We start from the raw sequence: 16,320 nt of genomic DNA on the forward strand, positions 1-16,320 counted from the left end.
TCTGGAGTGGCCCGGCCTGCCTGGGAGGGCCACAGAGAACCGGTATCCTGCTCCTTAAGACTAAGATCTGAAAATCTAAAAGCCCTCAGCACTTTCTGTGAATCTCCCTGCGTTCATCTTTCTGCAATGGATTAACTGGGGCTTAGTTCGGGGTTTTAAAAATAGGGCAGAAAAGACCCTCTGCTGCACAGTGCTGCAATGCTAGTACCTAAGCCTCTCTTCCAACAACAAAATACAAAGAAACTGTAAGGGACTAAAAATAACTATGTGTATGCACAGTTAGGGCAAATTTTGGACAAAAGATACAAAGAGACCAAAAAACCAAACTGCCACTTCTTAAGAGTCAGAACAAAAGCAGGGTACTGCCCATGCCCCCTGCACACAACACCACCTAAGGGGTGGGCAACCACCTAAGCCACCCCACTGGCCCAAGCCCTGGACATACCACTACCCTCACCCATTGAAAGGGACAAACTCCCTGCCCAGCAAGCAGGAAAGCAGAGGAACTTGTTGTTTGTTCTCGTTCCCCCTTGCTGCAACAAGAGCCCCAATAAAACCTTGCCTGAAAAAAAAAAAAAATAGGGCAGAAATGACTTGAGTGTGGCCACAAGAGGCCAGTTGAGGGCAGGCAAGAGGCCACAGGGATGTGCTTCCTGTAAAAGGCACATCCTGGCCTGCAGGTGGGTCAAGGTGAGGATGCTGGGTGTGAGTCAGGACATAAAAAAAAAGCCAAGGTCTTTCCCTGGGAAAGATGGAAAGGACATCAAAGAGGGTGCATCCAGGGACAACTCCAAATCACAGAGACCCTCCTGCACATCGGTGGACACAGCCATGAATGGCCCCTCCCATCTAGGAGCCCAGTGGGAGACTAAGGTCAAGAGGAACCTCTGAGAAGTCACCTTTGAGTCCCTTAGCACCAGGACTTCAGAGATGCTTTGTTCAGCCAGCTGAGTGAACGGAGGATTTATTAGGGTACCTGGCAAGGATTAGACACCCAGCAAGCCAACTCATAAACACAGCAGAAACCGGAAAAACAAATAAACCAATGCTTAGAACGTATCCATATGTATAAATAAATGTATACTATATTTAAAAGGCAGTAACACTCTTCCCATCCCTATTTCTTCTTTCTCTCATAACGTGCAGTAGCAGGTAGAAAGATCTCGCGAAGGTTGCTCCAAAGCCCATGGGAGTGGATGTTCCGGTAGGCCTGGGGCTCCGCTGCTGGGGGCCTGGCCATGTGGGGACAGTGCTGGCACCAGGCTCGGTCGCCTTTGTACCACTCGTTAGTGGTCTGGTTGGTGGCGGCCAGGTACAGACAGAAGCACAGGTAGCCCCCCAGGAGGAAGCTCAGCACCACGACAAAGCCCACCAGGAAGACGATCCTTGGGAAGGTCAGGAATAGGTACTGGGGACAAAGAAGAAACAGCATGTTAGACAGCCAGGCTGTGACATAAGTCAGGGTCACCTCCACCAGCCAGGGTCTTGTCCAGACACATGGCAGAGCTGCCTCCCTGGCTCCCCCATCTCTGACCCACTGAAGACAAGCAGAAACACAAATGGCATGGACAAACAGCCCAGGAGGAAATCCTGGTGTGTATAAGAACTTCACACGGGATAAGCACAATGCATACATTGAGGGAAAAGGGGAAGGACACTCGGGAAATGGTGCTCTGCCAGGTGGCTGTGCAGAAAATAAAAATAAATGCAGATCTTAGTTCATACATTAACATAAAGTCCAGACAGTCAGAAGAGATCAGTCTCTCTCTGAAAACAATATGACCACAGAAATACATGTACAAGGGTATTCACTGTAGCATCAGCCTCTCTTCCCAAAAGAAACAGGTTAAATGTCCATCCAGGAGGTAGAACAAAACTCTGGGATAGTTACGCTATGGAACAATAAGGAGCCATTAAAGTGAGGTCAATGTCTGTGCATTAATTTGGAAAAGATGTTGGTAATATATTGCCAATGAGAAAGACAAGATGCAAAAGTCACCATGGAATCCTATTTGTGTAAAAACAAAGCTAACTCTGTGAAGGTGCATGGCCATATAAAACAGATACGGGGAAACAAAGCCTGACATAAACAACAAACAAACTCTGGAGAGTGAAACTGTTGGGAGAGGAATAATTTCCAGTTTATAATTTATTTTTGTCCAAGATATTTCAAATTTTCTTTTCATTCCCAGCTTTATAGAGATATAACTGACAAATAACATTGTGAAAGTTTAAGGTGGACAATATAACATACAACATAATGATTATCTATATTATACGGTGAAATGATCACAATAAAGTTAGTTAACACATTAGTCACCTCATACAGTTAAAATGTGTTATTCTAGCATCAAATAGATAAATTAGAGGGAATAATCCACACACATACACACACACACGCACTCTAAAATGGACTTATCATACAATCCACAATCACACTGAAGACCTAGTTTCACATAGCAGCTTATAAATGGACTTTCATAGCAGCCTCATCTGTAATAGTCCAAAACTGGAAATTACCCCAATGTCCCTCAAAGGGTAACTGATTAAACCAACTGACCCATCCACACAATGGAATATGGTGTGACAGTAAGAAAGAAGGAAGTACTGACAGACGGGACCGCCTGGATGGGTCTCAAAGAAACTGCTGAGTGGAAAAAACCAACCCCAAACTGCTACTGCAGGCTTCCATGGAGGTAAGAGTCACAAAATAACATAACGATAGAGAGGACGGATGGGTGGTAGCCGGGCATTAGGGATGTGGGGAAGAGGCTGTGGGGGTCAGGGGTTACCGAGGGACTGCAGTGGCTGTTCTGCAAACAGCCTGCAAAGCAGTTACCTGAACAGTAGTTACCTGAACAAGAAAGACAGTGTCAACAACCTGCAAGTGGCCGAGGTCATCGACGTAGGTCTGCAGGTACACGTCCGACATCACCACCAGCCGGACCAGGAACACGGTGCTCACCACGGCCATGGTGGCGGCCGAGGCCGTCAGCGTCCAGAGGTAGGAGAGGAAGTACCGGGTGTTCCAGGCCCCGATGCAGTTGTTCACCCACACACAGTGATGGTCAAACCGGTGCACACACCGGTTACACACACCTGCACAGCAACAGGGGAGCCACAACCCCGCGTTGATCCTTGGTAACGACACCGGGCACGCCTCCCGAGAACTCGACACACGGACACGAGCACTGAAGGCTGGGGGAAACGGCAGCTGCTGCCAACACGTTTTCAGAACCGCGGTGTAAATACAGGGGCCAATACAGTAGCCACATGTGGGGACTGAGGCCTTGAAACATGGCTACAAGAAAAACCTGAAGGAGTACTTCGTTGACATCGATAAAGTCACACTTGTTTGCCAATTTATGCAATGCTCCTTTGAGTTCAATGTGAGTTAACACTGAGGTGACACAATACTTAGTGAACTTTACTTAAATGTAATTTTAAAACTGATGCTTCCACTTTAAAGTCAAATCAATTTTTTGGATAAAGATGAACCATCATGTCAATGGAGATGTGGATATTAAAGGAAAAGGACGCTTTGGTACTGACTCAGTCACTGAAAAACTATTACCAATGTCTAGAAGAGCCTGAGTATATGAATCAGTTCTTCCAATTATAAATTTTATGAACTCTAAATACACATCAAGAATGTCCAATAAAAAACTGGTGTTTACTGACTGAGATGTACCGGTGATGTAAAAAACACACTGAATTTCGAGGAATTGGTATGAAAAGAGAATATAAACAATCCATGAGTGATATTTCTATTTTTTATATTGATTACACGTTAAGATGGTGTTTTAGGTATGTTAGGTTAAATGAAACGTATAATATTAATTTTGTCTATTTCTTGTTTACTTTTGCAATGCGGCCACTGGAAAATTTAAAATGCCTTACGCAGCTCACAGGACACTTCTATTGGACAGCAGTAATCCGGTATCTCAGGCATGCCCTAAGAGAGTAGGCTCTGCCAGGACTGAAGTCAGCAAATGCAACATCCCACAGAAGTATCTCTTGGGCACCAAGTTCAGCCACCAAGGACAGGCTGTTGGACCCAGAGCTGAAGGCTGCTCACGAGAACACAAGGTACATACCCACAGATATGTTAAAGAAACCATGATCAGGTCCCTACTGGCAGTGGCCGCTTCTAGACGTTATGTAACATTCTCTAAGAAACAGAACCCACTTGTTTGCTGGGTGAGGACGGAGCCGGAGGGGCCAGGGGCAGACTTACTGCAGTGCTTGGACCGCGCTGGTTTCCTTAAATCACAAGTAGGGCACCTCACGTTCTTTGGGAACATCACTTCATCGAATTCATAAACTTGAAGGAACAGTAATTCGTTTGCTTTTGTTATGGTACCTGAAAAAAGAAAGTTCAAGTGTCAGTTTTGAGCTATACACTCGACTGGGTGTTCAAGCAATCTGTCCTGGCAAAATACAACTAAAATTGCTATGTTTAGCATTCCAGATAATTTATTTTTTTAATTAACAGCTCTATTGAGATATAGTTCATAAAACCAACTGACTTGTTTATAGTGTGTCATTCAATGGTTTTTACAGTTACAGAGTTGTACAACCATCACAATCAGCTTCAGAACATTTGCATCACCCCAACAAGAAATCCTTTAACAGTCACTCTTCACGTCTCTCTAGTCCCACAGCCCCTGGCAACCACCAATCTACTTTCTGTCTCTATGGATGTGCCTTTTAAAACACTTCCTACAAATGGAATCGTACAAAATGTGGTCTTTTTTACCTGGCTTCTTTCATTGAGCATAATGTTTTCAAGGTTTTTCCATGTCACAGCTTGTATAAGTCCTTATTCCTCCTTATGGCTGGGTAACATCCCACTGAAGAGGTATACCTCGTTTGTTCATCTATTCGTTAGTTAGTGCACATTTAGTCTTTCATAAAGAGAGGTTAAAATAAAAGAATGGGGAAAAAATACCCAGCAAGTATCCAGCAAAAAAACAGTGTGATAATATCAGACAGAGGAGCCTTGAGAACAGTGCATTTCTAGTAACAGAGAGGCTCATTATATTTATTTTTTTTAATTATTATTTATTTTTTTTATTGGAGGCTAATTTCGTTACAAGATTATATTGGTTGGTTCTGCCATACATTGACACGAATCCGCCCCAGGTGTACATGTGTTGAGGCTCATTGTATTTAGAAAAAAGAATCCAGAGGTAATTCTAATTCCAAACTTCAATACTCCTGAGTATATATAACTACTATACACACATAAATATTTAACAGCTTCAAAATATGTGAAGGAAACAATCTGTCAAACCTACCATTAGAATGAGATCATATACTCTCAGTAATCAATCAAAAAAACTTAGTATGACTATAAAAGATCTCAATATATTTAACATCTTCATCTAATGGACTTATACAGTTGCCTGTATCTAAGAAATAGATGATATATACTCTTTAAGAACACATGGATGATTTATAGAAACTGACCACATACCTGGGCATAATGCAAATATCAGTACCATTTTAAAAGAAAATGTATCACACAGACTGAAAGCTCTGTACATAATACAGTTAAGTGAAAGTATCAAAAAATAAAAGTGTATGGCAATTTTTAAATAGTTTTAAATAATCTGTGAGGCAAAGAAGCAAAAAATAAAGTTTAAAAAAAAAAAGAAAATAAAACACACCTGTGTGCGTGAAGAAGGAAAAAAATAAAATCAGAAAACACTCAAAACGGAAACTGAGTAAAGAACATGCCTGCCAGTGCAGGAGACATGGGTTCGATCCCTGGTCCGGGAAGATCCCACATGCCTCAAAGGCAGCGAAGCCCGTGCACCACAGCCACAGAGGCTGTGCTCTAGAGCCCGGGAGCCACAACCACTGGCGCCCACGGGCCCCAGAGCCTGTGCTCAGCAACAAGAGAAGCCCGTGAACCTCGAGGAAGGGGAGTCCGCACTCGTCACAACGAGGGAAAAGCCCGAGGAGCGCCAAAGACTCCGCACTGCCGTAAATAAATGAATAAAACTTAAAACAAACCACCTGAGAGTTCACGCACACCTTACATATCAAATCTTCTGCAAAGCCCTTAGAGGGATCACTGCTTGTTTGTAACACTGTCAATGAGTCTGACAGTTGAGCTGTCACCAGTTTCTATACTAACAGCCTCAACTTACCAGGGTTGGTTACACAACTTAGGGCGAAAAAAACCAGGTTTACAATCAGCAGCAGATAAGGCAGAAAAAGGTAATACAAAGAGAACTCTAGCTGCTGACAGAGGCCGAATATTTCCCAGGTGTATTCGGTATAAACCATCCCTTGCAAGATGAGATGCAGGATAACGAAGGTGTAGTTTCTGAAAGAAACAGGTAGACAATTTGTTCACAGGGGCTTCTCTGTGAAAAACTTGTACCATGCTAAGGAATTAAAATACACATACTCCTTGGAAGAAAAGTTATGACCAACCTAGACAGCATATTAAAAAGCAGAGACATTACTTTGCCAACAAAGGTCCATCTAGTCAAAGCTATAGTTTTTCCAATGGTCATATATGGATGTGAGAGTTGGACTATGAAGAAAGCTGAGTGCCGAAGAATTGATGCTTTTGAACTGTGGTGTTGGAGAAGACTCTTGAGAGTCCCTTGGACTGCAAGGAGATCCAACCAGTCCATCCTAAAGGAAATTAGTCCTGAATATTCATTGGAAGGACTGCTGCTGAAGCTGAAACTCCAATACTTTGACCACATGATGCAAAGAACTGATTCACTGGAAAAGACCCTGATGCTGGGAAAGACTGAAGGCAGGAGAAGAAGGGGATGATAGAGGATGAGATGGTTGGATGGCATCACCGACTCGATGGACATGAGTTTGAGCAAGCTCCAGGAGTTAGTGACAGGGAAGCCTGGCATGCTGCAGTCCATGGGGTCACAAAGAGTCGGACACAACTAAGCAATTGAACTGAACTGATGCTATGGAAAGTGAACCAAGGGACACCACTTCTTTTGGGCTTGAGATAATAGTAATCATGTGAAACCTTGCACCTACTGCCTACCACACAGTAAGTATTCAATAAATGTTATCAATTATCATCATCATCTTTGTTGGGAATTGAGGTCTCAGTATTAGATACATTTCTTTTTATAGAAATGCATGTCAATATTTTCTCATTCTTTAAATATTTCCATTTAAAATTAGGTATGCTGAAACCCCAAAGATAAGGCAGATTATCCATGAGTAGAGGGTCTGAACCCAGGACTCTTGATCCCTCTAGCATCGTGCCCCTTAACACGCTGGAAACGAACAAGGAACCTCCTGAAGCCAGAGGACAGCAACAGCTAACAAGCTAAACAGAAAAGAAGATACTACTAATACTTAAAACTCTGAAATAGAAATACCTTGTATGGAAGAGGTAATGAAGCACTCTTAGCATGGCTCTCTGAAGACACTCTGGAATTACATATGAGAATATCTAAAACAAAAGCAAAAGGTTCAGTTTCATTTCTCGTTACCCACCGCCAACTCCTAAACAAATTAGATGCTTCACTTTCAGCCGGCAATATTGGTAATATTAAGGCGTGTTTCTGCTTATGAGCAGAGAACTGATTTCAGTGAGAACAGAGGAGGGCTTCCTGCAGCAGGCCTTCCTTTGATGCCCACTCCTCTGTTTCTACCCTGACCTCACACAAGGAACCAACTGAGGGCCTTCAGGCAAAGGGAGGTGAGCTGAGGGGCTGGATCAGGTGATGCTAATGTGAACTGCTAACAAAACCTTTCCCTGCCCTACGTTCAGTCTTAAGTCCCAGAGTCCACTGGGCGTTAGCCCAGGTCCCTCCCAGCCAACTCCCTCCCAAGGCGTTTCACCCGAATTCTGCTCACTCGGATCCCTGGAGGAGTGTGGGCAGCCTGATGTTCAGCTTTCTGTTGACACAAGCCCCAGTTTCACCCATTAGGGCCCTCCAGGCATACACTTCTTACATTCATGCCCAATTACAGGCATCAAATCCAGAGAAAAACAGCCGGTCTTGTGAATGATAGCTTTGGAATATACCACAACTGCCAAAAGTGAAGACCAAGTGAACAAACAAATAAAAATGGCATCACTTTTTTGTTCTGATGGAAAACTGGTGAGCCTTTCGTGTGTGTGTGTGTGTGTGTGCGTGCTCAGTTGTGTTCAACTCTTGGTGACCACATGAACTGCAGCCCATCAGGCCCCTCTGTCCATGGGATTTCCCAGGCAAGAATACTGGAATGGGTTGCCATGCCCTCCTCCAAGGGATCTTCCTGATGCGTCTCTTTTGTCTCCTGCATGGGCAGGCGGATTCTTTACCACTAGCGCCACCTGAGAAGCCCAGGCCTTTTAGACTGGTGGTATTCAAGTGGCCTCCAAGCATCATGGTTACCTGTGCTCCTCTGCTGATCAGGCCTTGCAAGTAATGGGTTTTCGAGCCTATGCAGATCATCACAAAACCAAGCAGCACCAAAGCCAGGTAGAGTAAGAAGAGAACCAGAAAGTCCATCCTGGGGCTACAAAAGAACAGAAAGAGTGTGACTACTACTGAGGAATACATTCCAACGCATGTTTTCAGACACTGATTCCCTAAGTGGCTCCTCGAACAGAATTATTCAGCCTTCAAGCATGAACTGCCTCTCACTGGGGCTACTCACCTGGTCACCCTTCAAGAGTTTCCTAATCAAACCACTGTGGTCTGCCTTGTGGCATTTTCTGCCTGTAAATCCCAGAATCAGTGGGGAAGAACGTGCAGAAAGCACCAGTCTTCCCTCAGAGAGCACGCTGATATGAAATGTACCCAAGAGACTCTGCTGACAGTACTACAGGAAAGAGGGTCCAGCAGAGACGGTCAGGGTCCAGGATCAGTAATGGCGTCTTATGAAGCAGCCCTCCAGGTCAGTGACCCCGACAACCAGGGACCACCCTGGGGGACCAGGGTCAACACACGGGCCTGTTTTAAGAAACTGGAAACGGTTACTCTGGGCCTTGGCAGATCTGATTCTGGGCAGAACTTCCAACTGAGATAACCAAACTGGAAACTCTCCACGAGATAAGACAGAAGAAATAAAGAGCAGTAATTCTCACGAGGTGATTCGGGGTCCCCAGCCTACATATTTCTTTTGTCTGGATAGCTTTCAGCCGACAGCTCTGGCGTTCCTCCTCCGAACATTCACGGAGAACTCAAATGGCATCTCCTCTTGCGCAGCGGCCTGCGCCTGGCGCAATGAGTGGCACCCAAAGCTACAGGAGACATGGTTCCCCGAGGAGGCTGGATCTGGCTGCAGAGACACCAATTCAACACACACGATATGACAGACGAGGAGGAGGGGGCGGACTCTACTGTGGAAAAGAATGTGAAAGTCAGAGGATGTTGTGCCCCCGCAGGGTGAATGGGAATTTTAAGATTTCGAGAGGGCAAAAAAGCTCATCGGGAAGAAATAACCCAAGAGACTTGGATCTCGGTGTTTATCCCTATACTTAAGAAGCCCACGCTGGGGACCCAACAGAAGGGCATTCCCGAGGCTACACTCCGTCGGAAGATCCCAGCAGCTCCGGCCATTTCCCCGGGAGCCAAAGCAGGGCTGGGGGGCGGGGTTAGAAAAATCGGAGAGGACACGGAGGGTGTCTGGGCGCCGGGCAGCCCACACACAACGGGAAAGGACTGATCAGACAGGGAGACGTACGGCCCTGTGCCAGCCGGGGTACCTAACACCCCAGCGGAGGCTGACTTACCGCCGGGATCTGCCAACAACCAGCTGCGCCCTTACCCGCGCCTGCAGGGCGCGTCCCCAGACTTCCGGCGGACACGTGACGTCAACATGCGACGCAATTGTTGGCCCGCTCGACTTCCGGCGGAAGTGCTTGCGGAAGGCAGCAGGGGAGGGGCTGTGTGTGGTGTTCCGCTCTCTCTGCGGTGTCTCTGGTGTCCGGATTAGGTATTTCCAGACGGACCGCTGGAGGTCCAGCTTTGGAGAGCCGTTGCCAAAAGTCTTACAAAAGAGTGTCCCAGGTCTGGTGCGGGTGCGGACGCCGCTGTTATGAAGCAGACCTAGCTGCCCGCCGTCCTGAGTAGAGCCCAGTCAGGGCCGGGCTTCCAGCCGTGCGGGGGCCGGGGCGGCTCAGGGCAGGCACACCTTAGCACTCGTACACTGTCTTCGTGATTAACAGAGTTTGCTTTGCTTTCTGCCGGTTGCACTGTTTGGACCCGTCTGAACCTTTCCAGTGGCTTTGCTCCTGCTGTCTCGGAACAGCTCTGAACATCCTGCCCCTGGGTGGTTGAGGATTGTTTGACTCCAAACGTGGAGGATAAGGAAAGTTGTTTAATGATAGTTGAACCTGAAGAGAGAAAAGCGGCTTCCAAACATAGCATTGAGAACTCGGCCCCCGTGGGGTGTTCCTTTGCCCTGACACCTCAGAATCCGCTGAGACCGGTCTATTCTGGATGCCTCTGAAAACATGAGGCAGGCCTATCCTCCCTTTGAGGGGAAATGTCTGTGATCTCCAAACATTGACATTAAAGCGCTTCTCTTTGCCTGTCTTTGCTACCTACCCCCAGCTTATTTATTAATTCTTCTTCTTTTTTTTTTTTTCCTTTTTAAAAAACTTCCCAAGCTGGTCACTTTCTGATACATTATGTGAAAGGCATTCATGAACTTGAGGACACAGAAATGAGAAGCAAAACCCCAAAATCAGAAAATATGATAGCACCAGGGAGGACTGTGGTTATGGATGGAGCCTCATCAAGTATGCGGAGTGGCTGGATTTCATCAGTGTTTTCAGCGGACTCATCACCCTGCTGGTTAATTTTGAGCTGGTAGTTAAGTATTTTAATTAGTTTTCTTCACTCATAAGCGCCGAGTTTTATTTTTAACCCCATTCGTTTTTCTTTAGATGCTTTCAGTTGGGCCTCACTTTAAATCTTGATTTGATTACTAGGGTATTTTGTGCTGGACTGCTTTTCTTTACTTTTTTTAAATTTGTGCAAGTAATACTATATTGTGTTCTCCTTATAAAAGAGTCAAACTATACGGAACGAAAACCTCCCTTGACCACCACCCCTTCCAAATCTCAGTACTTTGACAGAATTAATCATTTATTTAGTGTGTATCTTCCACAACTCTTTATACATTTATGCGTTGTTGTTGTTCAGTTGCCTAGTCATGTCTGACTTTTTGCAGCCCTATAGACTGCAGCATGCCAGGCCTCTCTGTCCCTCACCATCTCTTGAAGTTTGCCCAAGTTCATGCCCATTGCATCAGTGACGCCATCTGGCCATTTCATCCTCTGATGCCCTCTTCTATATACTTCAGTTGAGTTCAGTCACTCAGTCGTGTCCGACTCTCCTCGACCCCATGAATCACAGCACGCCAGGCCTCCCTGTCCATCACCAACTCCCGGAGTTCACTCAAACTCATGTCCACAGAGTCGGTGATGTCATCCAGCCATCTCATTCTCTGTCATCCCCTTCTCCTCCCGCCCCGAACCTTTCCCAGCATCAGAGTCTTTTCCAGTGAGTCAATTCAATATACTTATTAAACAAATAATGTATTGAGGGACTGGGAAACCCAGGTGGTTCAGTGGTAAAGAATCTGCCTGCCAAGCAGGAGACAAGAGACCTGAGTTCTATTCCTGGGTCGGGAAGATCCCCTGGAGAAGGAAATGGCAACCCACTCCAGTATTCTTGCCTGGGAATTCCCATTGAGGGAAGAGCCTGGCAGGCTACAGTCCTAGCAGGTCTCAAAAAGTCAGACATGACTTAGCAACTAAACAACAACAAATTGAGGGACATCCCTGGTGGTTCAACGGTTGAGAATCCACCTTCCAACGCAGAGGATGTGGGTTCAGTCCCTAGTAGGGGAACTAAGATCCAACATGCTACGGGTCAACTGAGCCTGTGCTCCATTTGCAATAAGAGAAGGCCCGTGCACCACAAATGGAGAAAGCCTGCGTGCTGCAACGAAGACCCGGTGCGGCCAAAATAAAAATTTAAAGCTGTGTATTAAGAACCCAGTATATGCCAGGGACTGTTTTAGGCACTGGGAACATAGCAATAAAATGGAAAAATCCCTGAACTTCATAGTTTACATTGTAGCGTGTACATACAAATACATAATTTTTTGTTTACCAAAATAGCATTATTGTATCCATAATGGTTCTACCTCTTGCTTGCTCTTTTTTTTTTAACCCCGGAGTATGTCGTGGTGATCCTTCACACCACTACATAATCATCTGCTATATTGTATTTACCTCACATGTACAATTCATTATTTGGCAGAGCCATAACTCATCTGCCAAAGTCTCAAACTCTGTTGCCTACAGGGGATATGCAAGTAACAATTCAACAAGGTGACAAAGTGGAGCAGGTGTGTTTTGTTCTAAACAGAAGTAGCTATTTACACAGACCAAAGGATTGTTAACTTGAATGCCAGTGTTTTAAGAATATTTGAAAACCCGGATCTTTATGACATAAATCTAATTTTTTAATATTGGCAACTAATTCAAGATTGTGGAACAGTATCCAGGCTAAGCACAACATACCTGCAGGACAAATTTAGCCTAAGGGCCACCAATTTGCAACCTTAAATGTAACGGTCCTATTATTAAACATTTAGGTCAGTTTCAAGTTTTGCTATTGCAAACTGTGTTGCAGTGAAAATACCTTCACGAAGTTCATTACACACAAGTAGGTATATTTTTCTAGGACAGCTACAGGAAGTAGAATTCCTGGGCCCCAGGATATATAGACATCGTTGTCGTTGGTATTATTGTTCCATTACTAAGTTGTGTCTGACTCTTTGCAACCCCATGCATTTTTAGTTTTAATAAATAGTATTAAATTGCTCTTCCACTTCAAGTGTCTGAAAGAGCATGTTTCTCCAAACGCTTGCAAGCATTTGAGAGATCAGGTCCTTTTTGTTTGTTGGTTTGGCCACACCACAATGCTTGTGGAATCTTAGTTCCGCAACCAGGAATTGAACCCTTAACCCAGGCCATAGCAGTGGACCACCAGGGAATTCCCAGATCAGCTCCTTTAATATATACATTCTGATGAGTTAAATGGCATTTTATTTATTTGTTGACCACACACTTATGTAGCGCTTACTATGTTTTAGGTGCTGTTCTAAGTAAAGTTTTTAAATATTTATCATTTAATTTTTATAGTAACTCTATGAGATCAGTTCAGTTCAGTTGCTCAGTTGTGTCCCGACTCTTTGCAACCCCCATGGACTGCAGCATGCCTGGCTTTCCTGTGGAAGTTCAGGAGTCCATCACCCCAGGAGTCCTTCACCAGCTCCTGGAGCTTGCTTGAACTCATGTCCATTGAGTCGGTGATGCCATCCAACCATCTCATCCTCTGTCGTCCCCTTCTCCTCCTCCCTTCAATCTTTCCCAGCATCAGGGTCTTTTCCAGTGAGTCAGCTCTTCACATCAGGTGGCCAAAGTATTGGAGTTTCAGCTTTAGCATCAGTCCTTCCAATGAACACCCAGGACTGATCTCCTTTAGGATGGACTGGATGGATCTCCTTGCAGTCCACGGGACTCTCAAGAGTCTTCTCCAACACCATAGTTCAAAAGCATCAATTCTTTGGCAATCAGCTTTCTTCACAGTCCAACTCTCACATCCATACATGACTACTGGAAAAACCATAGCCTTGACTAGACAGACCTTTGTTGGCAAAGTAATGTCTCTGCTTTTTAATATGCTGTCTCGGTTCGTCATAGCTTTTCTTCCAAGCCACAAGCTCTCATACTTACTATGAATTAAGTATTATTATTATTATTATATCACTTTTATAGATGAGGAAATGGAGGCCCAGAGAAGTTAAACAATTTCCTATCAGGCCATAGAGTTAAAATGTATGAGAGCCATGATTCAAGCCCAGGCCATTGGGCTAAAGAATCAGTGTGCTTGATTGCTGTGCTGGGCTGTCTTAATTACAACTGGCTGGTTTCCAGTGATGCTGAGCATCACTAGACATTTAGGTTGCTTCCGTGTCTTTTCTGTTGTAGACAATGTGCCACAGTGAACTTTGGGTTGCATGTATCCTTTCAAACTGTGGTTTTCTCTGGATATATGCCCAGGCGTGGAATTTCTGGATCACATGGCAGCTCAGTTTTAGTTTCTGTGGAACCTCCATCCTGTTCCCCATAGTGGCAGCTCCAATTTACATTCTCACCCACGTGTAAGAGTGTTCCTTTTTCTCCACACCCGCTCCAGCATTTATTGTTTGTAGATTTTTTGATGGTGGCCATTCTGACCAGGGTGAGGTGATATCTCATTGTAGTTTTGATCTGCATTTCTCTAATAATTAGTGATATTGAGCATCTTTTCATGCACCTCTTTGCCATCTATGTATCTTTGGAGAATAGGAGTGGATCTTTATTGGTCTCAGCCAATCAGGATAATCCTATTTTCCTTATCACAGTAATTTTTCAAAACCAATTAGAATGAAGCTAGGATTCCTGTTCAAAGGTGCCTCCTTTCCCTTGCATGAGTGCATGCTAAGTCGCTTCAGTTGTGTCTGACTCTCTGCAGCCCCATGGACTGTAGCCCACCAGGCTCCTCTGTCCATGGGATTCTCCAGGCAAGAATACTGGAGAGGGTCACCATGCCCTCCTCCAGGGGATCTTCCCGACCCAAGAATTGAACCCAGGTCTCTTACATCTCCTCCATTGGCAGGTTGATTCTTTATGCTTTTCCTCTACCTAGATAGTTTTAATTTTTGTTCAAGAATATGACATAGTGAACTTAATCTAACCTTATCATTGGACTTTTGTACCATTTCCTACTTTTTAGTATTATAGAGATTTACAGGTATTCATATGCATAGGCTTTTTTTTTTCAGTTGAATTATTTTCTCAGGACGTATATCTCAGTGATCAGTTTGTTTCTGAAACTCATGTGTTACTGGCATTTTATTTTTTCCCTCTCTTCTTCAAAATCTTCGAGCATGAACCTTGACACGAGTTTATAAATAGCATATGAAAACACTGCCTGAAACCAAAAATTTAATTCAAGTCTATAGGAAGGAGTGTATCACCTATAAAGCCTGTAGCAGAGAATCCCTCTTGGAGCATCCCGAAGCCCTCCTGTCAGCCCCTGAAACTGGACCTGTGGTGTCACTTTTTACCTGCTACGAGATCGGTTGACAGACTCAACTGCCTTGTATACCACCATCTCTTATCCCCAGGGGAATGACTGAAGCAGTGTTGGAAATGAGGTACAGGACTTCATATTTGCCTTTCAGAGGCAAATATAGCACATGGTCTTGTTTGCAAGCAGTGATTTATTGGTCAGGAAGAATTTCACAATGGTAGAATAAAGGAAACAGTTTAAAAGAACACAATGACAGTACTTTTGCTGGAGGGCCAGCACTGGTCCTGCGTTTGCTTCCTATTGCACCAGTAGCAACTATCTGAGTGCCTCATGCACGTGAGTGTCTGTGCACTCAGCTGCTCAGCCAGGGCTGAACTCTGCCCGCCAGGCTCCTCTGTCCATGGGATTTCCCAGGCAAGAATACTGGAGTGGGCTGCCATTTCCTTCTCTGGGGGATCTTCCTGACCCAGTGACTGAACCCATGTCTCTTGTGTTTCCTGCATTGGCAGGTGGGTTCTTTACCACTAGTGCCGCCTGGGAAGCCCTGCCTTGTTCATAATAGATTCTCAACTAAAAATGTGTTGAACAAATGAAAGAATAAGGATGAATTCTATCCAAAGGAAAATCTATATCCTGGATAGCAACCAGAACAAAAATTCTTCTGCCCAGTAGGTTGGGCCATACCATGTCACTGTTAACCAGCTGGAAGTTAACGTAGGTTTGGCCAACTTACACTTTCCAGTTGGCCTTGGATACCTTGATTGCTGCCTCTTAAAGTGAGTGAGTTCAGCTCCAGGGTCAAAAGGGTTGTCAGGGCAGAACCTCCATTCCTGATTGGTTCTGAATGGTTTTGATCCGGTGCCCTCTTCAGCTCCCCTCGCCCGAAATGCTCTGTTACTCTGGTTACCAATCCTGCAGTTCACCATAGTTGTGGTATCTCTCAAATGAGAGTGTATCTATACCTATCCCTAAAAGTTATCAGATGTCCCTGGTGGTCCGGTGGTTAAGAATCCACCTGCCAATGCTGTGGGCCTAGGTTCGATCCCTGGTCAGGAATCCTGCATGCCGCAACTAAGAGTTCACATGCTGCAACTAAAGATTACATGTACTGCAACTAAGGCTGGGGGTAACCAAATAAATAAATCTTTTTTTAAAAAAAGAAGAAGATGACGAGCTCAGGAATCTGGCTCGTTGGGTTCCAGTCTCTTCTAGCTGTGTGGTTTTTATTTAA

At 44.8% G+C, this 16,320-nt stretch overlaps 1 protein-coding gene across 4 annotated transcripts; it reads right to left on the reverse strand.

Annotated features, from left to right (window-relative positions):
* Window positions 1-1,059: 1,059 nt before the first annotated feature.
* ZDHHC4 (zDHHC palmitoyltransferase 4) lies at window positions 1,060-9,811 on the reverse strand. 4 transcript variants are annotated; one of them, XM_055410357.2, is made up of 8 exons: window positions 9,725-9,811; window positions 9,103-9,270; window positions 8,382-8,505; window positions 7,377-7,450; window positions 6,159-6,337; window positions 4,238-4,363; window positions 2,855-3,099; window positions 1,060-1,408 (listed from the first exon to the last, which is right to left on the reverse strand). In XM_055410357.2, exons 2-8 carry the CDS (start codon window positions 9,159-9,161, stop codon window positions 1,118-1,120), a joined length of 1,098 nt encoding a protein of 365 aa, XP_055266332.1. In that variant the 5' UTR covers window positions 9,162-9,270; window positions 9,725-9,811; the 3' UTR covers window positions 1,060-1,117. The 4 variants fall into 4 exon arrangements, with proteins under 4 accessions (XP_055266332.1, XP_055266331.1, XP_055266334.1 ...); XM_055410356.2 differs by having other exon boundaries at window positions 9,103-9,331; window positions 9,725-9,778; XM_055410359.2 differs by having other exon boundaries at window positions 9,077-9,331; window positions 9,725-9,775.
* Window positions 9,812-16,320: the final 6,509 nt, after the last annotated feature.

The sequence above is a fragment of the Moschus berezovskii genome, chromosome 27 (genome assembly GCF_049115385.1).
Source record: "Moschus berezovskii isolate FMDL1 chromosome 27, NW_MosBer_1.0, whole genome shotgun sequence".
NCBI classification, from domain to species: Eukaryota; Metazoa; Chordata; class Mammalia; order Artiodactyla; family Moschidae; genus Moschus; species Moschus berezovskii.